General features: G+C 38.7%; 1 protein-coding gene across 3 annotated transcripts in view; it reads left to right on the forward strand.

The window, feature by feature from the left end:
- Pcdh15 (protocadherin related 15) overlaps positions 1-22,338 on the forward strand; it is a 933,441-nt gene that overhangs the window by 740,778 nt on the left and 170,325 nt on the right. For all 3 annotated transcript variants that reach the window (XM_085842876.1, XM_085842877.1, XM_085842878.1), the window contains 3 exons: positions 8,173-8,478; positions 11,638-11,862; positions 19,762-19,878. In XM_085842876.1, the coding sequence (XP_085699002.1) occupies positions 8,173-8,478; positions 11,638-11,862; positions 19,762-19,878 (648 nt within the window). The remainder of the gene's footprint in view (positions 1-8,172; positions 8,479-11,637; positions 11,863-19,761; positions 19,879-22,338) is intronic.

Genomic DNA, 22,338 nt, shown 5'->3' on the forward strand with positions numbered 1-22,338 from the left:
AAGCCAGCATACCTAGCTTACTTGGCAAGCTCCAGGTCATTGAGATCATCTGTCTCAAAAATAATATGGGCAGTGACTTAGGCAACATGCAAAGTTGTCCTCTGCATGAACACACACCCACATACACACATGTATCCACACATACATGTACATGCACATATATACATATGTTCCTGCACACATATACAATACATGGCCTGATCACTAAAAGTGATTCATAGATAAAGGAGTTTATTTCACTCACAGCAGCAGGTGGAGAGTCTGTAATGGTGGGGGAAGCATGGGTCTAGACAACCAGAGCAGGAAGCTGACACAATATAGCTTTAACTACACAAAGAACATGAACTAGAAATGGGATAAGGCAATGCACACTCTAATCCTGCCCCCTTGTGCTGTACTTCCTCCAGTTAAACCCCACCTAAAAATCCCATAACTTTGCAGACATCACTACCACTAACTTCACAGACATCACTAGCACTGGGAATCCAGTGTTCAAATATGTGACCTTAGGGAAATGGTTCTCATTCAAACAAACATACACTCATACATATAAGAATGTACATGTTCATTTGCAGATACACATCAAATATGCTGCATGCACACATACACATGAACCCATATACATACATACATCTACACACACACATGCATACCCATGTTCACACACATGTGCACATGCACATACATACCCACACATAACACGCATACATACCCATGTATATAAGTCCATGCACGTGCTCAAACATATATGTATTCTCCCACAATAATACACACATATGTATAACCTACATACAAATATGCACATAAACACATACTTGAACACACGTACACACGTGGAACATCTCACATGCACATGGATATGCATATTTACACACATGCATACACACAATTACGTGCTCTGTGATAGCTCACACCTTTATAATTGCTACAATACACTTACAAGCACACAAGAAAGCTTTGATCTTCATTGCTCTTTCATATAATGTCTAAGATATTATTTGAATCAGATAATTTCCTTCTAATTATAACTTGCTACAGTAATAATGTTACATGAACAAACAGGTGCATTTTATATATGAGTTCTTTGGCAGGTCAACACTAAAATTCCCAGATTATCATCAAAATATCAGAGTTAATAGAGTCTAAGGAAAATAAAATACAGACATACAAGGATAAAACTAGCCTGACATACTGTCTTAGTCAGTGTTTCTATTCCTGCACAAACATCATGACCAAGAAGCAAGATGGGGAGGAAAGGGTTTATTCCGTTTATACTTCCATATTGCTGTTCATCACCAAAGGAAGTCAGGACTGGAACTCAAGCAGGTCAGGAAGCAGGAGCTGATGCAGAGGCCATGGAGGGATGTTACTTACTGACTTGCTTCTCCTGACTTACTCAGCCTGCTCTCTTATAGAGCCCAAGACTACCAGCCCAGGAGTGGTACCACCCACAAGGGGCCCCTCCCCCCTTGATCACTAACTGAGAAAATGCCTCACAGCTGGAATTCATGGAGGCACTTCTCCAACTGAAGCTCCTTTCTCTGTGATAACTCCAGCTTGTGTCAAGTTGACACACAAAACCAGCCAATACACATATTCTACTAAAAAGTTCTCAAATTGGGACACAACCTATGTATTTAAATTAATTTATAATAGGGATCAGAAAATTCACTGACAGTAATCATGGACAATATTTTGATGTGAAACAACATGTTGCTAACCTAATACAGAGCCCACAGGAGTTAGTAAAATAGATACCAAAGACTAACATCAATTCCTAGATGAGGAATGAGCAGAAAACAACAACAACAACAACAACAACAACAAAAAGACTGTCAAGGCCATTCAGCCATTATGGAAAAACTGACTGGCTTAGTTAGGGCTTTATTGCTGTGAACAGACACCATGACCAAGGCAAAGTCCTATAAAGGACAATATTCAATTGGGGCTGGTTTACAGGTTCAGAGGTCCAGTCCATTATCATCAAGGCAGGAACATGACAGCATCTAGGCAGGCATGGTACAACAGAGCTGAGAGGTCTACATTTTCCTCGAAAGGAAGCCAGGAACAGACTGGCGTCCAGGAAGCTACAAGGAGGGTCTCAAAGCCCACTCCCAGAGTGATGCACTTCTCCCAACAAGGCTTCAACTGAAGGCTGCTAGTGGAAGATGGACTTCCAGGCAGATAGGATGAGGTTCTTAAAGCCCATGCCCACAATGACCTACCTACTCCAACAGTGCCATACCTTCTAATAGTGCCACTCCCTGAGCCAAGCATATATAAACCATCACACTGATTATAAGCTAGAAAGCCAAACCTTTCAGAGACCTAAAGCCTGAGATCTCAGTGACACAGTATTGTGGAAACTGTTCACTCTGGCTGTGGTTTAAGATATCTTGAACTCTTGGGTTACATATGGTTACCTAGTAAGTTTGCCTGCCTCTATTCAGTTATAATGATTAGGTATTTGTACCAGGAGAGGGAAAGTTTATCCTCCCTCTGAGTCATTAAATTGCTTCTTTTCTTCTTATACGAATCATCACAGCTCTTGAGCAAGATCAGCATAAGCCAGCTACTGTTTTATAGAGTTTGAAGTTGCTAGATAATAGACGGCATCTCTACTAGTAATGTCATTAAAGACTCTCTGGCTGGTGCCCAGATGCCCTCCTCTTCTGCAGCTCCCACAGCTCCTTCTCTGAGTGAGAAAGGAGGGCACAGCCTCTGAAATTGCTGCAGAGGACAAGCAAAGAGGGAGCAAAGTTCGCTGTCACCCTCACACCACCATAACGAGGTGCCACATGGTAGTTCATGCCTTCAAGGTAGCCGTGATACCCTCCTGTGTGTCATCACCTGGATACTTGTAGAAAATTTTTGTTGTGGGACACAAATAATTCTCTCTAAATAATTTGAATGTAATGATGGATACGTTTTAACTTGCCATCAATTGCTAGCATATTACCTAGGGGACCTACCACTCAGGTGTCTCAGCAGTAGGCCAAACACATCTAGCCTTCTTTCAGGGTTTTATCTCAATATGTTCCACTCTCAGAAATTCTGTGATGTTAGCTCATAGCCATGTTCCAAGGACTCAAGAGATCGAACTACGTGGCTCACATTCAAGCTGAATTCTTGGTCAGCCTGGGCTACAGAGGACAAGACTGTCTCATAAAATATCAAAAAGATTTAAGGTTTCTACAAGTTTGGTGGACACAATGAGCTTCATTTACTTAAGAGAAAGATGTAGATCTCTTAAGTAAAAAGACAATGAGTAAAAATAACAATATCGTAAAGGAGAGTGTGAATTGAATGCTCAAGAACTATAATTCCTAACTTTGTTGGCAAGCAGCATGGAAAAAAACATTGATGCAAAATTGTTCATAAAGAGGATTTGTTTAGCAAATAATTTTGCATGGCCTCTGGCCTCTGTCTTAAATAACTGTTTGGATAACATTAACATATGCTCTAACTTGGATTTCAGTGACTTAACTGTGATGTTTGTCTTTCTAGCACATATCTAAACTTCTCTCCAATGAAACCCTTGTTTCAATCTTCAAATTGTTTATTTGGTCAGAGACTTTCAACCAATCTCCCCACCATATGCATGCCCCTAAAAAACTTACCTCAAATTAGGCCACAGTAAGACATATATTTTTTAAAGAGAGTATACCATGGACAGATGATTATAAAGTTGCAGGCATTCCTGTTTCTTGCTTTGATGTAGTACAAGTCGTGAAGTGTGATTTTTCTTATTAACAATTTTAATTAACTTTTAATTGATCTGTAAGAAGATGAATGACTCCATTATAGCATTGCACACAGTGAGCTGCTCTGGTAGACATTAAGCATCCAGGCAAAGTTCTTGACAGTACTATTCATAACACAAACTCGACGGATAGCTCTCTGGTCTCACACCGACTTCCTCCTATGTAACAGTAAGTGACTGAGTCTGGCCCCAGTGCCTGAATCACAACCTCATTCATCTTGCTCAGTGATTGGGAGACACAGAAGGAAGAAAGGAAGTAGCTTTCATGCATATTCTGTCCTTTTGTCCCTGTTAGCTGCATATTTGAGCAGCTTGAACTTCAGAGTTAATTGCTGCAGAATATACAGTCAAATATACACATATTCTTTCACAGTGGGTACCCATGCAAGGAGTCACCTAAGGATGAGGGGATGAGACAAAGATATCTCTGTGTACTTAAAAAGTTCATTATACTTAAGCAAATATAGATTAATTTTTTAAAAGTTATGGAATGTGTTTGCAGTGGCTTAAATCTGCTTGGCCCAGGGAAGGGCACTATTAGGAAGTGTGGCCTTGTTGGGGGAGGTGCATCACTCTGGGGGGTGGGCTTTGAGACCCTCCTTGTAGCTGCCTGGATGCCAGTGTACTCCTGGCTTCCTTTAGAGGAAGATGTAGAACTCTCAGCTTTGCCAGCACCTTGTCTGCCTTCATGCTCCCATGTTTCCTTCTATGATGATAATGGACTGAACCTCTGAACCTGTAAGCTAGCCCCGATTAAATGTTTGCCTTTGTAAGAGTTGCCTTGGACATGGTGTCTGTTCACAACAATGGAAACCCTGACTAAGACAGCGTTAAAGAGGATGCTCCAGCTAACAGAAAACTTTGTTAACAGGAAGCTTCTTAAACAGATGCTTAACAGGTGGACTAAAAGTAAATAATTTCCAAAAATAAAATAGAGACATTGTTATATATTTGCAAAATGTATGATTGAAACAAAGGTTCTTGTAAGGATGGTATAGCCGTTTGTCAAAGTAAGCCTAAAATACTTGCACAAGTTTTAAAGAAGAACAGGATGGCTGAAGCATGAATCAAAGAGGTGCAGAGGCGAAGTCATTCAAAACTTGCAAGAACAGAATCAACACTCCTGACGTTACAGGTACAGAAAATGGTGGTGGAGACAGTTGGCACTAGTCTTCATATTCTGACTTTTACATGGGTAGGAATCTCAGGCTCTCTGCTTACACAGCCCAGCTCTGTCAATAGTTTCAAAATTTCCTCAGAGCCTCTCAGAAGAATCAGAGATAGCGCATACCTAGCTTTTCAGTCAGTGACCCTACACTGAACTTCTCATCTGCAGAGATTTATGTAATGAGCCTTTATTTCATGGGAGCTGACAACTGTATGGTTATTGTTATTTTGACAATGGAATAAATACTAGTACATGTAGTTCCTGTGTTTTATAGATTGACTTCCAAGCTTTTGGGTTTATGATGGTCCAGAAGCAACAGGTATCATGTCCAAGATGAACTTGAGATTTTTGAAGTTTCATCGTTATCATGGTGGTATTCATTACAATAGTGTCTACTGATGCTGGGCAGCCACAGGAAGCTTCAGCCCCCACATGGCACCCCTTGAAAGTGGAAATGACCGAAGCTGCACAGTGTAATGGCTTTCTCACCTGTGGGGCTCAGAACATCAATGTATTAAATGTTTTACACACAATATTTTCTATTTAAATACGTTTGTAAGGCAGTAACCCATGGTAAGCTAGAGTACATTTATCCTGGATGCTAGAAATGAGACATTAGTTAAATCGGTGGACATACAAATAAGATGTGCTCAACTAAACACACACATACATACATAAACATACTAACACACACTCACATACACTAACACACACTCATACATTCACACTTACACATGAGACACACTAACACACTGAACACACACTAACACTCACACTCAGACTCACACACAGAGGGTGTCAGGGAGGGAAAGAGAGAGAGAGGAGGAGGGGGAAAGGTTTACTGGTTAAATCAAACTTCTTTGTCATAGTGAACTTTGAACTATAGGAAATGAACAAATACCCTTGGGTAGGAGTCGCTTAAATTATGATGCAGATGTAGAATGTTTTTTACTAAGTGTTGCAGAGATGAAAGGTGAGGGTAAAAATCATAAGAGCAATGGTGTATGGATCTCAATCTACCTAAATTATTAAATTGCTTTTTCCTTTACTTGATCTGAAAACAAACAGTTCAGTCTTTTCCCCGGCAGCGTGGTGTTCATTGTAGGACAGCAAGTGCCACCGATCCACCAACAGCTTCTGGACTCATCTAGGCAAAAGAGAGCTTCAGGGAAAATATTTCCACATAGCTCTTCAGTTCTCTGACTATATTCGTTTTCCTCCTCCAGGTATTAATGTAATTTTTTTTTCTATTTTACTATCAGGATTAACCTCTCCAGGGCATCTGTGGTTTTGTCTAAAGGACAATTCTTGCTGAGTGTCAGTCATATGAAATGGAAGACTGTAGCTATAAACATGATATTCACATCTTTCTCTTTTCATTTATTTTTTGTCTGTTTATTTATTATATGTTTATATAGTGTGTTGTGTAAGTGTGTGTGAGTGTGTGTGTGTGATGTATGTGATTGTGTTGTATGTGTGTGTGTACATGTGAGTGTATTATAAATGTGTATGTATGTGTGTATGAGTTTGTGAGTGTGCATGTGTGCATGTGTGTATGTGTGTGTATGTGAGGGTGTGTGTGTGTGTCTGTGTCTGTGTCTGTGCATATGTGTGTGAGTGTGTGAATGTGCATGTGTGTGAGGGTATATGTGATTTCTGTGGTTGTGGTTGTGTGTGTGAGTGTGTGTTTATGTATGAGTGTATTGTGAGTGTATGTATGTGTGTATATGTGTGTGACTATATATGTGAGTGTGTGTGTGTTTTGTGTATAATTGTATGTGTGAGTGTATATGTATGTGTGTTTGTGTGCATTTGTGTGTGAGTGTGTATGTGTGTGCATATGTGCATGTGTGTATGAATATGTTTGAGTGTGTTTTGTATGAGAATATATGAGTGTGTGTATTGCGTGTGAGAGTGTGTATATGTGTGTGTATGTGTGAGTGTGTGCATAAGTGTATACACATGTCCCACAGCACATGTGTAGAGGTCAAAGAGGGTTTTTGCACCATACGTGCTCCAGAGGTTGAGCTCAGGCCATCATCTGTTCCATCTCATCACCAGCCCTATGACTGCATCTCAACTTCATTTTTTTCTAAATGAGAGATGTATGTAAATTATATTAAAATGCACTGCCTTGCGTTCCGGCCCTTGCAGAGATTCAGTCATCTCTAAGTTTAGAAATCAAAATGAATCCTCTCCTCTGTCTTGCATACTTAGTATATATAGTTTGGAACCTAAGCATATACTACTTCACAGCTTCCTAGGTAGAGTCAAGGATTTATGAAAAAACAATCATAGAATCATTTGATATAAAATGTATAGTATCTGGTGGTGTGAAGTTCTCCATTGTGATAAATTTACTGACTTCCAAACAAAAGTACTTCCATAAACATTCTATTAGAAATAACTTTTCCATTTCTGATGCAAAATGACTTTATGCCTAAAACTATTAGCAAGTATAGATTCAAGTAGCTCCAATGATCCTCAGCTATTATTTGAGATTCATATTCTAACATTAAACAGTAGCCCTGACTTGTGATTTGACAATTTCTGTACTTTTATTACAATTCAGTTTGGGAATATGTTTAATTTCAAACCTCAGGTCCATGAATCCACTCAACATTCATTCCTTTCATTAGCATTTATTAAATAGTTTTACATATAAGTCATTGTTCTAAATTCTAGGACCCCTGAGGTATTTAATTCTTGTAGAACTTTATGTGAGACAATTAATTTCCTTAAGCCATATGGTGTCATTTGCATAATGGGGCCAAAGATATTTACTCATTAGAAATCATCATAAAGATTAAAGGAGGTAAATATATGTGCCCAATCTTATGTAAATGTGAAAATGACTATATGAATTTCTTAAACAAAACAACCATCAAATCTTAAACCGTTAGTGAATTATCTTTAATTAATTAAAACCAAGTGCTACTTTTGACATTTAAAATCCACCGTAGTAATACAATTACATGCAACTTTCCATTTTTATAACACTCATTTTCTCTGACATAATATATTGCTGGGTCTAATGGTATCAGCTTATTTTGTTTTCACTAAGTATATAATTAAATCAGAGCTTATTTCTTTTCATGATTTTTGACTGCAAATTGTACCTTTATTATCTTCTAATTTTACATTTAGAGGAAAAAAAGAATATTTGGTTAGAAAACATGGCACAGTTTGTCAACTACGTGCCAGAAGCTGTTGTGCGAACCTTTCTGTTTCTTCCATTTAGGCAACAGACCCAGATGCTGGGATAAACGGCCAAGTTCACTACAGCCTGGGGAACTTCAACAACCTCTTCCGCATCACATCCAACGGGAGCATTTACACAGCGGTGAAGCTGAACAGGGAAGCCAGGGACCACTATGAACTGGTTGTTGTGGCAACAGATGGAGCAGTCCACCCTCGACATTCAACTCTGACACTGTACATCAAGGTGTTGGACATTGATGATAACAGTCCTGTTTTTACCAATTCAACGTACACAGTTGTCGTTGAAGAGAATCTGCCAGCCGGGACCTCCTTTCTTCAAATAGAGGTTTGTAGACAGGCATTAACTCCATGACATCTGTATTATAAGATTAGCTGTGAGGAGAAGGCATTGATGTTTAACTATAAACATGTGATCTATTTGAGAATAGCTCAAATTCAGATAAGCTGTAGATAAATCTTGTTGTGTTTTGGGTGAAAACCTTCCTCTGGGAGAAGCCATAAAATCAAAAGGAGAAAGTTTGCAATGCAATCATAAGCAACATCATACATTTGCATATATTAAATAATGTTATATGGTTCTATCATATTGACAACAAAAAGAAAAAGCTGATTTTCTCAAAAACTACATTAATTTTGGAAGTATCCTCCACATCTATCATAAGGCTCCAACAAATATCAAACAGATATTAATATGCATATATACATTTATATATACACTATATGTATGTATGTGTGTTCAAGTATATACATATAAGACATGTATATATTCACATATACATATATACACATGAATTATTATACTTTTCTCCACATAATTTATACACACATATACAAAATTTTTTATTCTGTAGTTAACTTTTTTTCATTCTCACATTTTCCAAATTTCTAACTCTTGTTATCTGAATTTCCATATTAAAATCTTTTTACTCAGTTGTAATATTATGAACAGCTTCTGACTTTTTTAGACAAAAGCTCAGGTTAACCTACACATCTCATTTTTGGAAATAGCCCATTTAATTCTGACACAGAGTGTCTGTGAATATTACAGCAAAGGAGTAAACCTCAATATGTTTATATTTCACCTGCAGAACAGAACTTGAAATTTTCTATCAAGATTTTCTTGATATACCTCAACAAATACTCACCTAGGTTACAGACATTAGTAAATGAAGTCATGATCTGTGCTAACCTACAGAGAATCACCTGTCTATTTGCTCATCTAGCCACATCTTCAACACTCATGCATAATAGGTGCCCAACTGTAAATATAACTTTTATCCCCTCAGATGATGGGAAGAGATGAGAGTCATACCCAACCTGTGCAAATACATGACTTGGGCTGAGCCTAAAACTTTTGTCTATTCTAGCAATCCCTAGCCTAGGCCTGGCAGCTTTCAGCCTCTATACAATCTAATCTTCCAAGCCGACTGATTCAATCCAGCTTCTCTTGGCTACAGCCCAAACTGCTCTACTTGACCTCATACTAACTTTGGCAATAAGTTATTATCTTATGGAACCTTCCCATTCTCTGTCTTCACCTGTGTCTAGCTTGTTCTCTCAGCAACCTGTCTCTGTAAAACTGTTCTGGTAACACACACACACACACACACACACACAAACGCCATGCACAGGAAGTTGGGTGTATCCTATCTCTGACTTGTTCTGTCAACCTTACCTTCTCTGCTAGGGGTTAAAGGTAGTGTTCCAAGGACACTATTCTAGTCAGATAATAATGTAATATGGGTCATGTCTGCTTTCAGCTGGATCACATATTTGCATGCAATTCCTTGCCTGCGCACCTATGTTGTTGGATGAAAATTCCTCTTCAGCCAACTATATATTGTGTCATCTGCTATATTTTTAGTAATTATTTTTGATATTATAATCATATCATTTTTCTCCTTTCCTTTCCTCCTTCTAAATATCTTCAATACTTCTCATTCTCTTTCAAATGTATGCCCTCCTTTTTCACTAATTGTTGTTATATATATATGTTACATACATATATGTGTATGTTTGCATATACATCTTTTGGTGTTACAAAACAAATCAAGATGGATTCACAGCCTCTAGAGAATTTTCAGACAGCTTTATACAACACCCAACACTGCTAGGTCCTAAGTTTATAAGGTACACTTTCTATACAACCTTGAGTGGTTTATATTTTTTTTTCCTACTAGATAAACCTCCTTTGCAACTGTGAACTGAGAAGCAAGTCAGCTACCAGACAAAGAGAGAAACAGAAAGGATTATTCAAGGCCATGTAAAAATAAAACGATCAAAATGTCAAGGGGCAGGGAAGGGGGTGCTGATTGATGTTCAAGGTTCTAAAGAGCCAGAAGGCATTGTGTTCTGTGACAGCCTTTGGAGGATTAGATTGCTGTCATTTGAATCTTGAATGTCCCCCAAGGCCCATAAGCTCAAGGATTGGTCCTCAGCCTGTGGAATTATTACATGTTGGGACACAGAGAACATGTCCTTGAAGAAAGATATTGAGTCCCCAGCCCCTTATGTTTCTCTCTGTTTCCTGGGTTTCATGACATAGATAAAGCTTCTTGTGGTCATCATTTACCACCATGATGTGCTGTCATTCCACAGACCCACACGGGGCTTAGTGGCCAGGGACTGAACCCCACTTTATGAGTTACTTAGCAGAAGAATTTTGTTATAATATCAGAAAGGCAGCTAACAGTGTCGGTCAAAGACAAAGTGGAAACAGGAGAGTTTTCGACAGGAAAATGACACAAAGTCTGTGCTTTGACTGGTCCACTCTACTGTGATGTCATGAATGATAAGAGGAGAGCAAGACTAATAGCTAGGCAGTATGTGCCCAAATGAGTGCTCATTCAACACACCCAACGTTCTGCACTTCTATTCTTACACTTCTCCTTCCATCGAAGAGCTTTTCCCAGTCTGTGCCACTGAATGGCAAATGGCCACTCTACCTCTACAAAACAAAAACAGAAACAAAACCATCTTTTCATTTGGCCTCCAATCAATCACCTTTGGACACTACATCATCTTTCCCCTTTTATTTGGGTATTTATGTTTTATTTCTCTTCCAGGCTATGGTTTTTACACAAGAGTTCATTTTATTCTCTTTACTGCACCTTCAACACAAAAAGTGCTTAACAGACACTGGTCAAAAGGCAGGGAAGTGCAGGGGGGAAGCCTTCGTAAATATGTTACCTCGCCCTTCCAAGGCATCCTTCTGAAAAGCAACCATGTCCATATTTCCTTATGGGGTTTTAGAGCCTGTGTATGTAGATCACTCCTTCAATATTTCTATTCAAAAATATTTCATGTTCATTATCTTATGTCTGTTCTTTCTCCTTCTTTCCATTTCCCATTTACCAATAAATGACAAGTCATGTGTCTCTTTCCTATCATGAAATCCATGCTGTCTAAGGCACTCATGCAGTCCCATCAGCCCCTCAGTGGGAAACCCTCTGATGTAACCATTCTCCTCTCTAACTTGTCGTAGGCCAAGGACGTTGACCTTGGAGCCAATGTGTCATATCGGATCAGAAGCCCGGAAGTGAAACACCTTTTTGCACTGCATCCATTCACGGGAGAATTGTCTCTTCTGAGGAGTTTGGATTATGAGGCCTTCCCCGACCAGGAGGCAAGCATCACATTCTTGGTGGAGGCCTTTGACATTTATGGGACGATGCCACCTGGTATAGCAACAGTCACGGTAATTGTGAAGGTAAGGAACCTGGGGTGACTGCCCTTCTCTCTATATGCCACATCTGGACTTTTAAACTCATGGTGTATTTTTGGAACAAGCCATAGGGACTGTGAAGGATAATGATTTATTGCTGTGAAGTACTTATGGAGACTTGCAAAATAACCCTACAAGATGGATTTTTTTTAAAGATTCATTTATTTATTTTATGTATGAGTGCTCTCTCTCTGCATGTACACCTGCATGTCAGAAGACAGTATCAGATTCCACTATAGATGATTGTGAGCCACCATGTGGGTACTGGAAATTGAAGTCAGGACTTCTGGAAGAACAGCCAGTGCTCTTAACCACTGAGGTATCTCTTCAGCCCTAGAAGATGGATTTTAAAAATACATTAAACAAATCTCTTTGAAGGACAGCTATGAGTCTGCCACAGGCTGTGACTGGTCAAATCAGGACTTCATTTTGATACAGTATAGTCCGCAGTCCATAGCAATGTGAATATTAACATTCTGGGGGTCAGATAAAGAGAGATACACAGTATAGATGATGTAGAGTTTATTGATCTCAGGATGAATGAGTTTAGTTTGTAATTTCAAGACTCTAAGGTGAAAAAAAAAAGAGCTTCAGAGATAGGTGGGTTTAATGTTCAATTCTAGAGCAACCTTTGATTTTTCTGCACTGGAGTTTGGCTTAACTTCCTGGTGGATAAGAATTTGTCTTGACCTCTAGATTTGGTGATCAACAGAACTATGATTTTAGCAAAGGGAGGCAAAGAGGGTCCCCCCAAGAACAGTACCAGCCTGGTCTGTGTTGTTATCTCTAGGGTATGTGTATAAATTCTCATTCTCTTGGGGTAGGAAGTTGTCAGGACAGGAAAGTAGATACAGATCACTCAGCGAGAATGACAAAAGTGATCAAGTACATCAAAACTGCACCAGAACCAGGTGACGAATGGCTGGCTTTTCTTACCTTAATGCTGTGGGAGGCCTGAGGCCTTAAAAAGAGGAAAGTAGTCCAATTCTTACTGATATGTGTAGATATAACTTTTATTTGCCTGATATAGTTTATCATCTTCTAGGCTTACTACCTCTGTCTGCTAACCTAGGCCAAGTCCTGGAAGCTTCTAGCCTCCCTAACAATCTTATCCAGGCCTAGATTGTTTTCAACCTCTGAGACTTACTACTGAAGAAGCTCAGCCTTTTTAGCTCTTTCTGAACTCTGGCTGGCTGGTAAAACCTAGCTGTTCTGGTTCAAACTCTTCTCCAAGTTGGCTGATCCAATCTAGCTTCTCTCTGTTTCTCTTCAACTACTCTGCTTGGCCTTATAATAACTTTGGCAATCTATTCTGATCTTCTGTCTCCTTCTCATTCTCTGGTTCATTCTGTCTTTGCCTGTGTCTAGATTGTTCTTTCTCTGCAACCTGTCTCTGTAAAAGCTATCCCAGTAAAAACTGTCCCCTTCTCTCTCTCTGCACTGCCCCTCAAGTAGCTTCCCTGTTCTCTCTCTTCTCCTGAGAGTTGGACAGATCCTATTCTGTCAAATATTTCTCTGATTCATCACTTTGTCTGCCACTCAATTAGACATCACTTTCAAACATGGGTCCTTCCATCTACAAACTAACTTTACCTTCATTGTTTGGGATTAAAGGTGAGTACTAAGAGTCTGTCTGTATTCCAGCCAGAGGGTATTAAAGAAGTATGCTAAGGGCTGAGCCACACGACAACTAGAAACAGGTTCCTTCATTAAATAACACAATCTCAAGGTTCACAGCGAGATCAAAAATCCTGCAACATACATGTGACAGTGGAAGACACCTTTTATTTGATAGTGTCTTCATGTTCTCCCCGGTTGAAAAATAGCTAATCAAATGTCACTGACTTCTCTCTGAGGAGTAGCTGGTGGTGATGGTCAGAGTTACCCAAGAGTGGAGTTGGCTGCACTGGCTTTAGACTAGACTTATGCTCATGCAAGTAGTTAGAAGAAGTCAAATTGGAAATATATATATATATATATATATATATATATACATACATATACATATACATACATATACATATATATATATATATATATATATATGTAAAATTTATTGGAACACAGCCTGCTTTGACTGTATCCTGGAAGAAGTCAATAGAGAAAAAGTAGGTTCAAATATTTTAATTCTAAAAAAGCAGACTAAAAATATGTTTTAATCTTCCTGGTTTCCTAGATAGGTCTTCCTCTTTCCAGGCTGCTCTTCACTGTGATCCAAGGTTTCGCTAAGACTCGCAGCAGCATCCAGAAGGCATTCAGTCACTGTCGCTCATTCTGTCCTCGAAATTTAGAGGATGTTGGACTAATCCTGTGCCTCAGTCCTTTGTTTTATTCAGAGAACTCAAGTATTCCAGTGAATAAATCTGCCTGATCCGTGTCTTTTATTTATTGTGCATTTGAAACAAAACTTCTCTAATAATTATATACAGGTTCAACATCACTTTTTCTTTATTTTTTTTCTTACTTATACAAGTATAATAAAATTTCAGGCTATATTTCTAAAAGCAGATAGTTCCTTTTTTCTGGTAATTCCAGGTAGGATATGCAAATTGAAACTTTAAAACTCTCCCATACACCACTGAAGCCAACAGAATGTCTCCACTGTTCTTAACAGACAACTAGAATACAGATCCTGTTTCTCTACTACCACAACCTCCCCAAACTTGCAAACTCTCTGCTGTTTCTTTGCTTCTATCTGCAATGGCAAGCCATCCTGCTGATCATGTAATTTCACAGTATTTGAGGAAGAGATATTTGTTCTGTAAACAATCACCAAGGAGAAATTGTCTTAAAGATTCCCTCTTTGAAAAGTATGAGCAGAGGCATGGTTTCTTTTGTAAAGAGGACAAAATGAAATGGTAAAGTATTTAGTATTGAGCTCATCTAATATTTTAAACCTTGGTACATGCATAAATCAAGGGAAACTTAGAAGAACATATGCCTACATGGTGAACAAAATAAGAGTTTACAATAGATACTGGTTAAAAACTTTTCCGGTGTGACGTTCCAATAGTCTATATAATATAATAGTATAATGTATCTTATACTATTATACAATGGCACAAAAACTGTATTTTGTTGTAGATTTAGAGGGCACTGATAGACAAACCCTTATTGTGTGGAAAATACTAAATTACATACTATGGGTAAGCATCTAAAAATCAAAAAAACAGAACTCCAAAGAATGGAAATAGTGAGATCCAGTATGATGTCCTGCCTTCCAAACTAACTTACAAAAGCAAGTCAGTTCTTATAATCTAAGATATATAATCCAATTATATAATGATGTAATTGTAGAGCTAGAAAGAGTGCAGATCAGAAGAGCTGAAGGTGTTCACAGGCAAATGACACCTTCAAGAGACAAGGGACAAGTGTGTTTGCCTGTCCCAGAGTTCTCTGTGGGGCAGGAATGGCTAGACACAGGGCCTGCAATAAAAGATTGCCCATATACAGGTTCAAGTTGTGGCAAACAGTAGCTCATACAAGAACCTCATATTTTGTTCTTTCGAAGGACTTGCCTCCAGAACAAAATGTTGCTATTCCACTGACTGTAAACGAGACATTAGCTCTTCCAGAAGGAACCAATGCACAGGGCTATGGCAGCACTGACAAAGCCACAGCACCTGAGGACCATCGAGGAGAGTCCTGGCTTTGATTTGGACATAGAAGCCATGGCTTGAGGATGTAGCCACTTTTTTGGACAAGAAAAAAAAAAAAAGGCAGAACCTCTGCACACTTTAAAACTAACAATATCCATCACGTTCCTATCTAAATGGGGACATTTGAACAAAAAGATAATTATAGGAAACTAGCTATTGAAATATTGGTTGATATTTACTACCCATGCCCACTGTAACTCAAATCAATCCTCCTTCAGTTTTCTCAGACATTTTGTTGCAGAAAAAAGAGATTACAAACTCAGAAATTCTACCATCCCCTATTGAATCTAGGTGTCTTAGGCTTACTAGTGCAGTTATGGAGCATCATGACTAAAAGCAAGCTGGGGAGGAAAGGGTTTATTCAGCTTATCATTCCACCTCACAGTTGACCATCAAAGGAAGTCAAGACAGGAATTCAAACAGGACAAGAACTTGGAGACAGCCGCTGGTTCAGAGGCCATGGAGGAGCACCGCTTATGGGCTTGCTCAGTCCACATGGCTGGATGCCTCGGCTTGTCTTCCATATACACTGGAATCCTAAAGAAATAGGCATTAAAAACGGTGAAGAAATGGACTTGCTGGCTAGCGAGGGCAGAAAGAACCAGGCAAAAGACCAAAAGCTTCCTGATACACGCTTCCAGCAGAAGGTGTGGCGTTGATTAAAGCCATGTGTCTTCCAAACCCAAAGATCCAGATTAGAACGTAATCTACCTGCTTCAAATTGAGTGAAAACAGAAAACAACAACAACAACAAAAAAAAAACAAACAAACAATAAAACCTCTCACGGGTGTACCCTCCTGCTGCCTGTGCCCTGGGAGAAAAGCCAGCAAGCCCATCTGAACCGCTGCTGCAAGCTCCTTCAATACCCACAATCCCACTGGTCCCAAGAAAGCATCTCTTCCTAACAGCAGTTCCGGATTGGCTGGCATTGTCTGTGCCTGTAATCCTTGGTCTCTCAGGCAGTCCTCAATTAGGTCCTCCAGTAGGAGATGCTTTTTATGGCTATGTATGCCCCCCGCCCTGCCCCCCGCACCCCCGGTGTTTAAATAGAGGTAGCCCTGCCTTTCCTGTTACACCCTCCAACTTTGAATTCTAGCCAATTCCACATGTAGTCAAGTTGCCGTGACCAGCCATTGCACTTGACAACTAAGACAGAATCTTCAGTGATAAGTTTAGTTTTCGAAAACTATGAAAATATCAAAGAATTTGACTTCTATTTAAGAACGTCCCCAGTGTGAAGGAGGAAAACACGCTATTTGTGTAAAGGCAGGCACATCTTGAGAGCACACTCAGGAGTACAGGGATGAGAGGAGTCAGGAAGCATAACCCAAGAAAGCAGCAAGAAACAGAAGAGGGAAGACAGACCTACAGGAAACAAAGAGTGTAAGAGCTCCTGCATGGACTCTGGCGGCCAGGAATAGACCTAATTGGCACAGAAAATAGAGCCAACTGTCCTTAACTGAGAGCAGTTGGAGGAGGGCAGGGTGGCAAGACAAGTCAGTGCCCGCAGCAGACAGAATTGTCAACAGCATAGAGGTAGAACCACCTACTGCTTCACACCACTGTATCTCGGGGGGGGGGGGGGGGTGTCAGAAGCGGAGGAGATTTATATCCCAATTGATTTATTTTTATAAAACACATCGTATTTGTCATCTCTTTATATTAAGTGTCCGTGTTCTTTTTTATTTTTTAGTTTGTTATTCATCTATAAACTGGACAGCAGTACAGATATACAACATCCTGGAATGGTATTCAATATATTTTCCCCCTCAAATCTACCCTTTGGTCTGAACAAAAAATGGTTTGCATGATTATTTTAAACTTTCATTTTGAAAATGAATACATAGGACTCATATTTTTCTTCCATCTAGCTAACAATAACTTGAGGTCACATCTTATTTGTAGGACGCATGGATTCAAATTACAAGCTTTACTGGTTAAAAAATAACACAGTGAGAGATGCCTGGTGTTGTTTTTGTTGAAAACCATGGCAACATTTGGAATGCTCTGCTGAAATACTAAAACTCATTTTTGTTCAGATCAACAAATATAACCACAGGAAGCAAACTATAATGGGTTTTAATGATAAAATTAACTATAGGGCAGAGGTAGAAACCTTTCCTTTTGCCAATACTGCCCTCTAGTGGTAGAGTTGAGCTTTTTGAATTTAACTGAATAATAGAACATTTGCACACAAGAGAGGTTTTGTTTTTGTTTTTTTTTTTTTTCCCCCTTTGATAGCCCCGCAGCATAAATATAATGAACTATTGATTATGCGTGTTGGCATTGCATTCCAATAAACTGTGGTAGAATGATGGGCAATCTGCCACATATTTCACCCACAATAGAGATCATAAGCCTAACACATGTAGAGTAGGCCATGAAAACAAATACTGCTACATTATAACAATATTGATTTATTCTTCATGCTGTCAATGGCAAGCAAAATAATGAGAAGGATAAGCAATGGTCCTCTGTTATTATAACCTTTGGCGTGTGTATAATCAGTTTATGAGGATGGATATCAAAACACCCAGTGTGAATTCACAAAGGTGAATCTGCCAATACCCACCTAGCAGAAAAGAAAAATGGGTCTCTTCTCTCCATACCACCAAGAACTGAATTAATGCAACTAGAAAAATACATCCTGCTACCTCACCACCAGAGAGAGTCGAATCTTCCAAAAATTCACATTCCCTTGGGCCAGAAGGGCAGGGATAAGCTACAAAACAAAAACAGATAAACAAACAAACAAACAAAAAACAGGAGCAAACTGTGTTTATCAACCTTTGGAAAGTCATGTAGTTAAACGTGTGATGCTTGATCAAACATTAAAGCAATCATTGTAGTAAACACTACTAAGTCAGAAAAACAAAGGGCACGCAGCTCTCCCTAAGTGATACTATGGTTAAGAAAAATCTTCGTCCTCTCAGAGGAATTGGTTTATTGTTTTGGGCCCTTACAAATAATTATATCAGTTCAGACAAGTTAGCATCTGTCTGGACCACCACTTTCATTTGCCAAATTATGGTTAGGAGAGTTTTCACAGGGATGTCTTTATCTGGAGTCAGATGGTATCCAATAGTGTAGCATCCAGTGCTTAGTTATCATGGCTGTAACTTAGTATCTACTCAATTATCATGGCCATAACTTAGTATCTACTCAGTGACTGGCAGTAAGCCTTTACCACCACAGTGAAATCAGATGCATATAAATTGCTTTGAAATTTTCCCTTAGGTAAATTAGCATTGCATTCTATCTGTAAGCATATGTAATTGCGAATACCATCACTGTAGTGTGCTTCAGGGAAGACTTCCTCCTCTTATTATTTTATATTCATTAAAATGAAAGTTGAAATAAAGGACATTTCACAGTTTGCTCTTGGAATCATATTAAGTATGTAGGATGTTCAAACCTGTTGTAAATGACCCAGATAGAGCTGTCTCTTGTGAGGCTACGCTGGGGCCTAGCAAACACAGAAGTGGATGCTCACAGTCAGCTATTAGATGGATTACAGGGCCCCCAATGGAGGAGCTAGAGGAAGTACCCAAGGAGCTAAAGGGATCTGCAACCCTATAGTTGGAACAACATTATGAACTAACCAGTACCCCGGAGCTTGTGTCTCTAGCTGCATATGTATCAGAAGATGGCCTAGTAGGCCATCATTGGAGAGAGAGGCTCCTTGGTCTTGCAAACTTTAGATGCTTCAGTACAGGGGAACGCCAGGGCCAAGAAGTGAGAGTGGGTGGGTAGGGCAGTGTGGGGGAGGGTATGGGGGACTTTTGGGATAGTATTGGAAATGTAAATGAGGAAAATACCTAATAAAAATTTTTTTAAAAAAGAACACAAATAAGTTTAAAAAGAAAGAAACAACAAAAGAAATAACAAAACATTCTCTTTTATCCTGTTTCCTGGGCTTTATTTGGAGAGGATGGGGAATAAGATTTCTGTGTGTAGCACTTGCTGTCCTGGAATTCTCTCTGTAAGCCAGGCTAACCTGGAACTCAGAGATCTGCCTGTCTCTGTCTCTCCAATGCTGATATTAATATCACACACACTGATATAGAGCCCTGACTTCTCTAGAGTGTCAGGTGGGAGATGAAAGGTTATGGAAAGACAAAACCGGTCCTGGTAAATAGGTTGCATGACATGAAGAGCCAAATCAACCTAACTGGTTCACTGGTCCCTTTGGCCACAGCACTAAATCTCAATTCTACTTTACAGGACATGAATGACTACCCTCCAGTGTTTAGCAAACGCATCTACAAGGGGATGGTGGCTCCAGATGCAGTCAAGGGGACACCAATCACCACCGTTTATGCTGAAGATGCTGACCCTCCTGTAAGTAGAGATGCTGGCTGATGTTGTGGGTTGAGGTTAGAAAGTGCCCCGTTCCTGGGAAAGCAGCTAGACATTGAAGACCTCTCCTCCTTTCCAGAGTTCTTGCTTACTGACTACATGTCTACAATCTGCCAGACATGTTTTATGTGACCACTGATGAAGGCAGACAGCAGAGTCTAAGCTTTTTAGTTAGATTTTAAATGTTTACTATTTGCCAATTTATCCAGCATTAATGCTAAGCACATGCAGAAATGTTTGTACTTGGAATGATGAACAGGATCCTTATTGAAGTTGAATTTTGTGTGGGAAAGATTTCATATTCATGCATTTCTGTTTTATTTATGCACGGCCTTTTTATAAGCAAATGCTAAGCCTACATACAACATATTTTTATAAACATAAATCTCACTCTCTCTTTCAGATGTATTTAGAAGATTTTTCATTAATCATGTTGAGCGTTGACCTATTTCTAAATATCCCAAGTTGCCAATCAAGATAGAGCTTTCAACTAATACGTAATTATAACACAAATGAAAAATAAATTCTTAATGTTGTTAAATTATTACATTTGATGCAAGTCAAAAAATAATAACACCAGTATAAAACACCCCGTATAAAACCTACAATTCTTTCCAATTTTTTAAATGTCTGAACAGATTTATATTTTTACTTTGAAGGAACTCATGCTAATAATGGTTTCTAGAAAATGCAAATAAACATATTAAACAAGCTATCATTGAGAAGTCTAAAAAGATTAAAGCCTTAAATCATGCCAGTGACTTAAAATTATTTCTTAGTGCTAATATGCATACTATTTCTAAAACAACTTTTACATTAAAAAAATCAATGGCAGTCATCACATTTTTCGGTTCCAGCAGCTACAAGCTGTATGAAGCTTGCTTTGATGATAACCTCTGGAAAAAAAAAAGAATATGTTAGCTTTGGAAGCAGTGGTCTTTCCCTCAGGAGCTCCTTCCTGGGGTATTAAAACACTTTTGTAACTGACTTATCCCAGCTTGGAAAATAAGCAAAAGTTCATAGCTGTAAACACATCAGTAGCAAGAAGTACCTGCTGCACACACTTCAGTATGACCCATGAGCACACCAATCATAATGAACGCCCACTACCCACTGGCTTAATCAGCTTCTGCCATCAAGAAACTCACAGACTGTCGAGACAGAACTACAGAGAGGAATTAGAACACAGGAGAAATGATAAATGAAGAGTTTAGGAGATCATTGAGTTTAAGAGTATAATTGATGTGTGGCCTAATGGTTCTGTTTCTCTGTACAGGATGCTCAAAGTCTTAGGGCAGTTGATCTTGGCACATGTGACTTTGGTACCTGGTGATCTGATTGTTTCCATGAGGGTGATAAATTATTTCTTGGTCAATGGTCTACTCTATTAAGTTACCTTTCCTAGAAGAAGTCTCTGATTTAAACCATTAGAGTTGTTTTTAGAACTTTCCCAGGTCTGCATTTCTGTGGAAGAAACTTTTAAGTTCACATCCTTAGTTCTTAGTGATTATTAATTGATGATGATAATGATGATGATGCTGATAGAGGTAGTGGTGATGATGATGATGATGATGATGACAGCTTTTCAGCAAGTAAAATAAGCACTCAGATCGTTCCATTGGCTGAGCATGCTGGCTTCACCTGCTGTATTTCCATACAAAAATCTAATTCTGTTTCCATTGAACACTGAAACAGTGACAATGTTTCACCATAGCTATTGTTCAGATTTTAGCATTGTAACCATTTCTACAGATATATTCCCTTGAATTAAAAAACCTATAGTTTAGCTGCATCCACTCCAGTGCAAAATAATAACCTGGCTCCAAGGGAATTTTCAGAAGACAAGTGCCATGTGCATAATTTTAAAATATTATAATTGAATTTTTTCTTACACTTTGATGTTGATTTCATAAAATCATATACTTTCCAGATATGTTTACCAGTGCTTTCCTCTCTCTTATTGCTAAAAATATTCACTTACCAATAGACAATAATTTTAATTTGCTGTCCTGTGGGGTTTCTGTTCCCTTATCTATTCCAGTATTTGAGCTATTATAATACTAAATTACTGCTCATATAATACAAAATGTTTATTCAGTGACCTCTGTTCTAAATTGTAAAACCTTTAATGGTAGGAAACCCATTCAACATTTGTATTCCCATATCTTAGTTTAGTAAATAATGGTCAGCTAGGAAAAATTTGCATAATGGAATAAATAGATAAGTAATGTGTATTTGTATCCTCTTCAGTGTTGGCAAGTTTGCAAGATCCACAGCAGTTTGACTATATATATATATATATATATATATATATATATATATATATATATACATTGCTGTCTCCAAGCTTCAGTTAGGTTGCTGAAGAACTGAAATTTAAGAATGATATAAATGTATCCTTAGGACAGCTTCTGTTTACGTGATACTGTTTTCAGCATCACT

This window comes from Mus caroli, unplaced genomic scaffold, assembly GCF_978045245.1.
Source record: "Mus caroli unplaced genomic scaffold, Mus_caroli_1 scaffold_9, whole genome shotgun sequence".
NCBI lineage: Eukaryota > Metazoa > Chordata > Mammalia > Rodentia > Muridae > Mus > Mus caroli.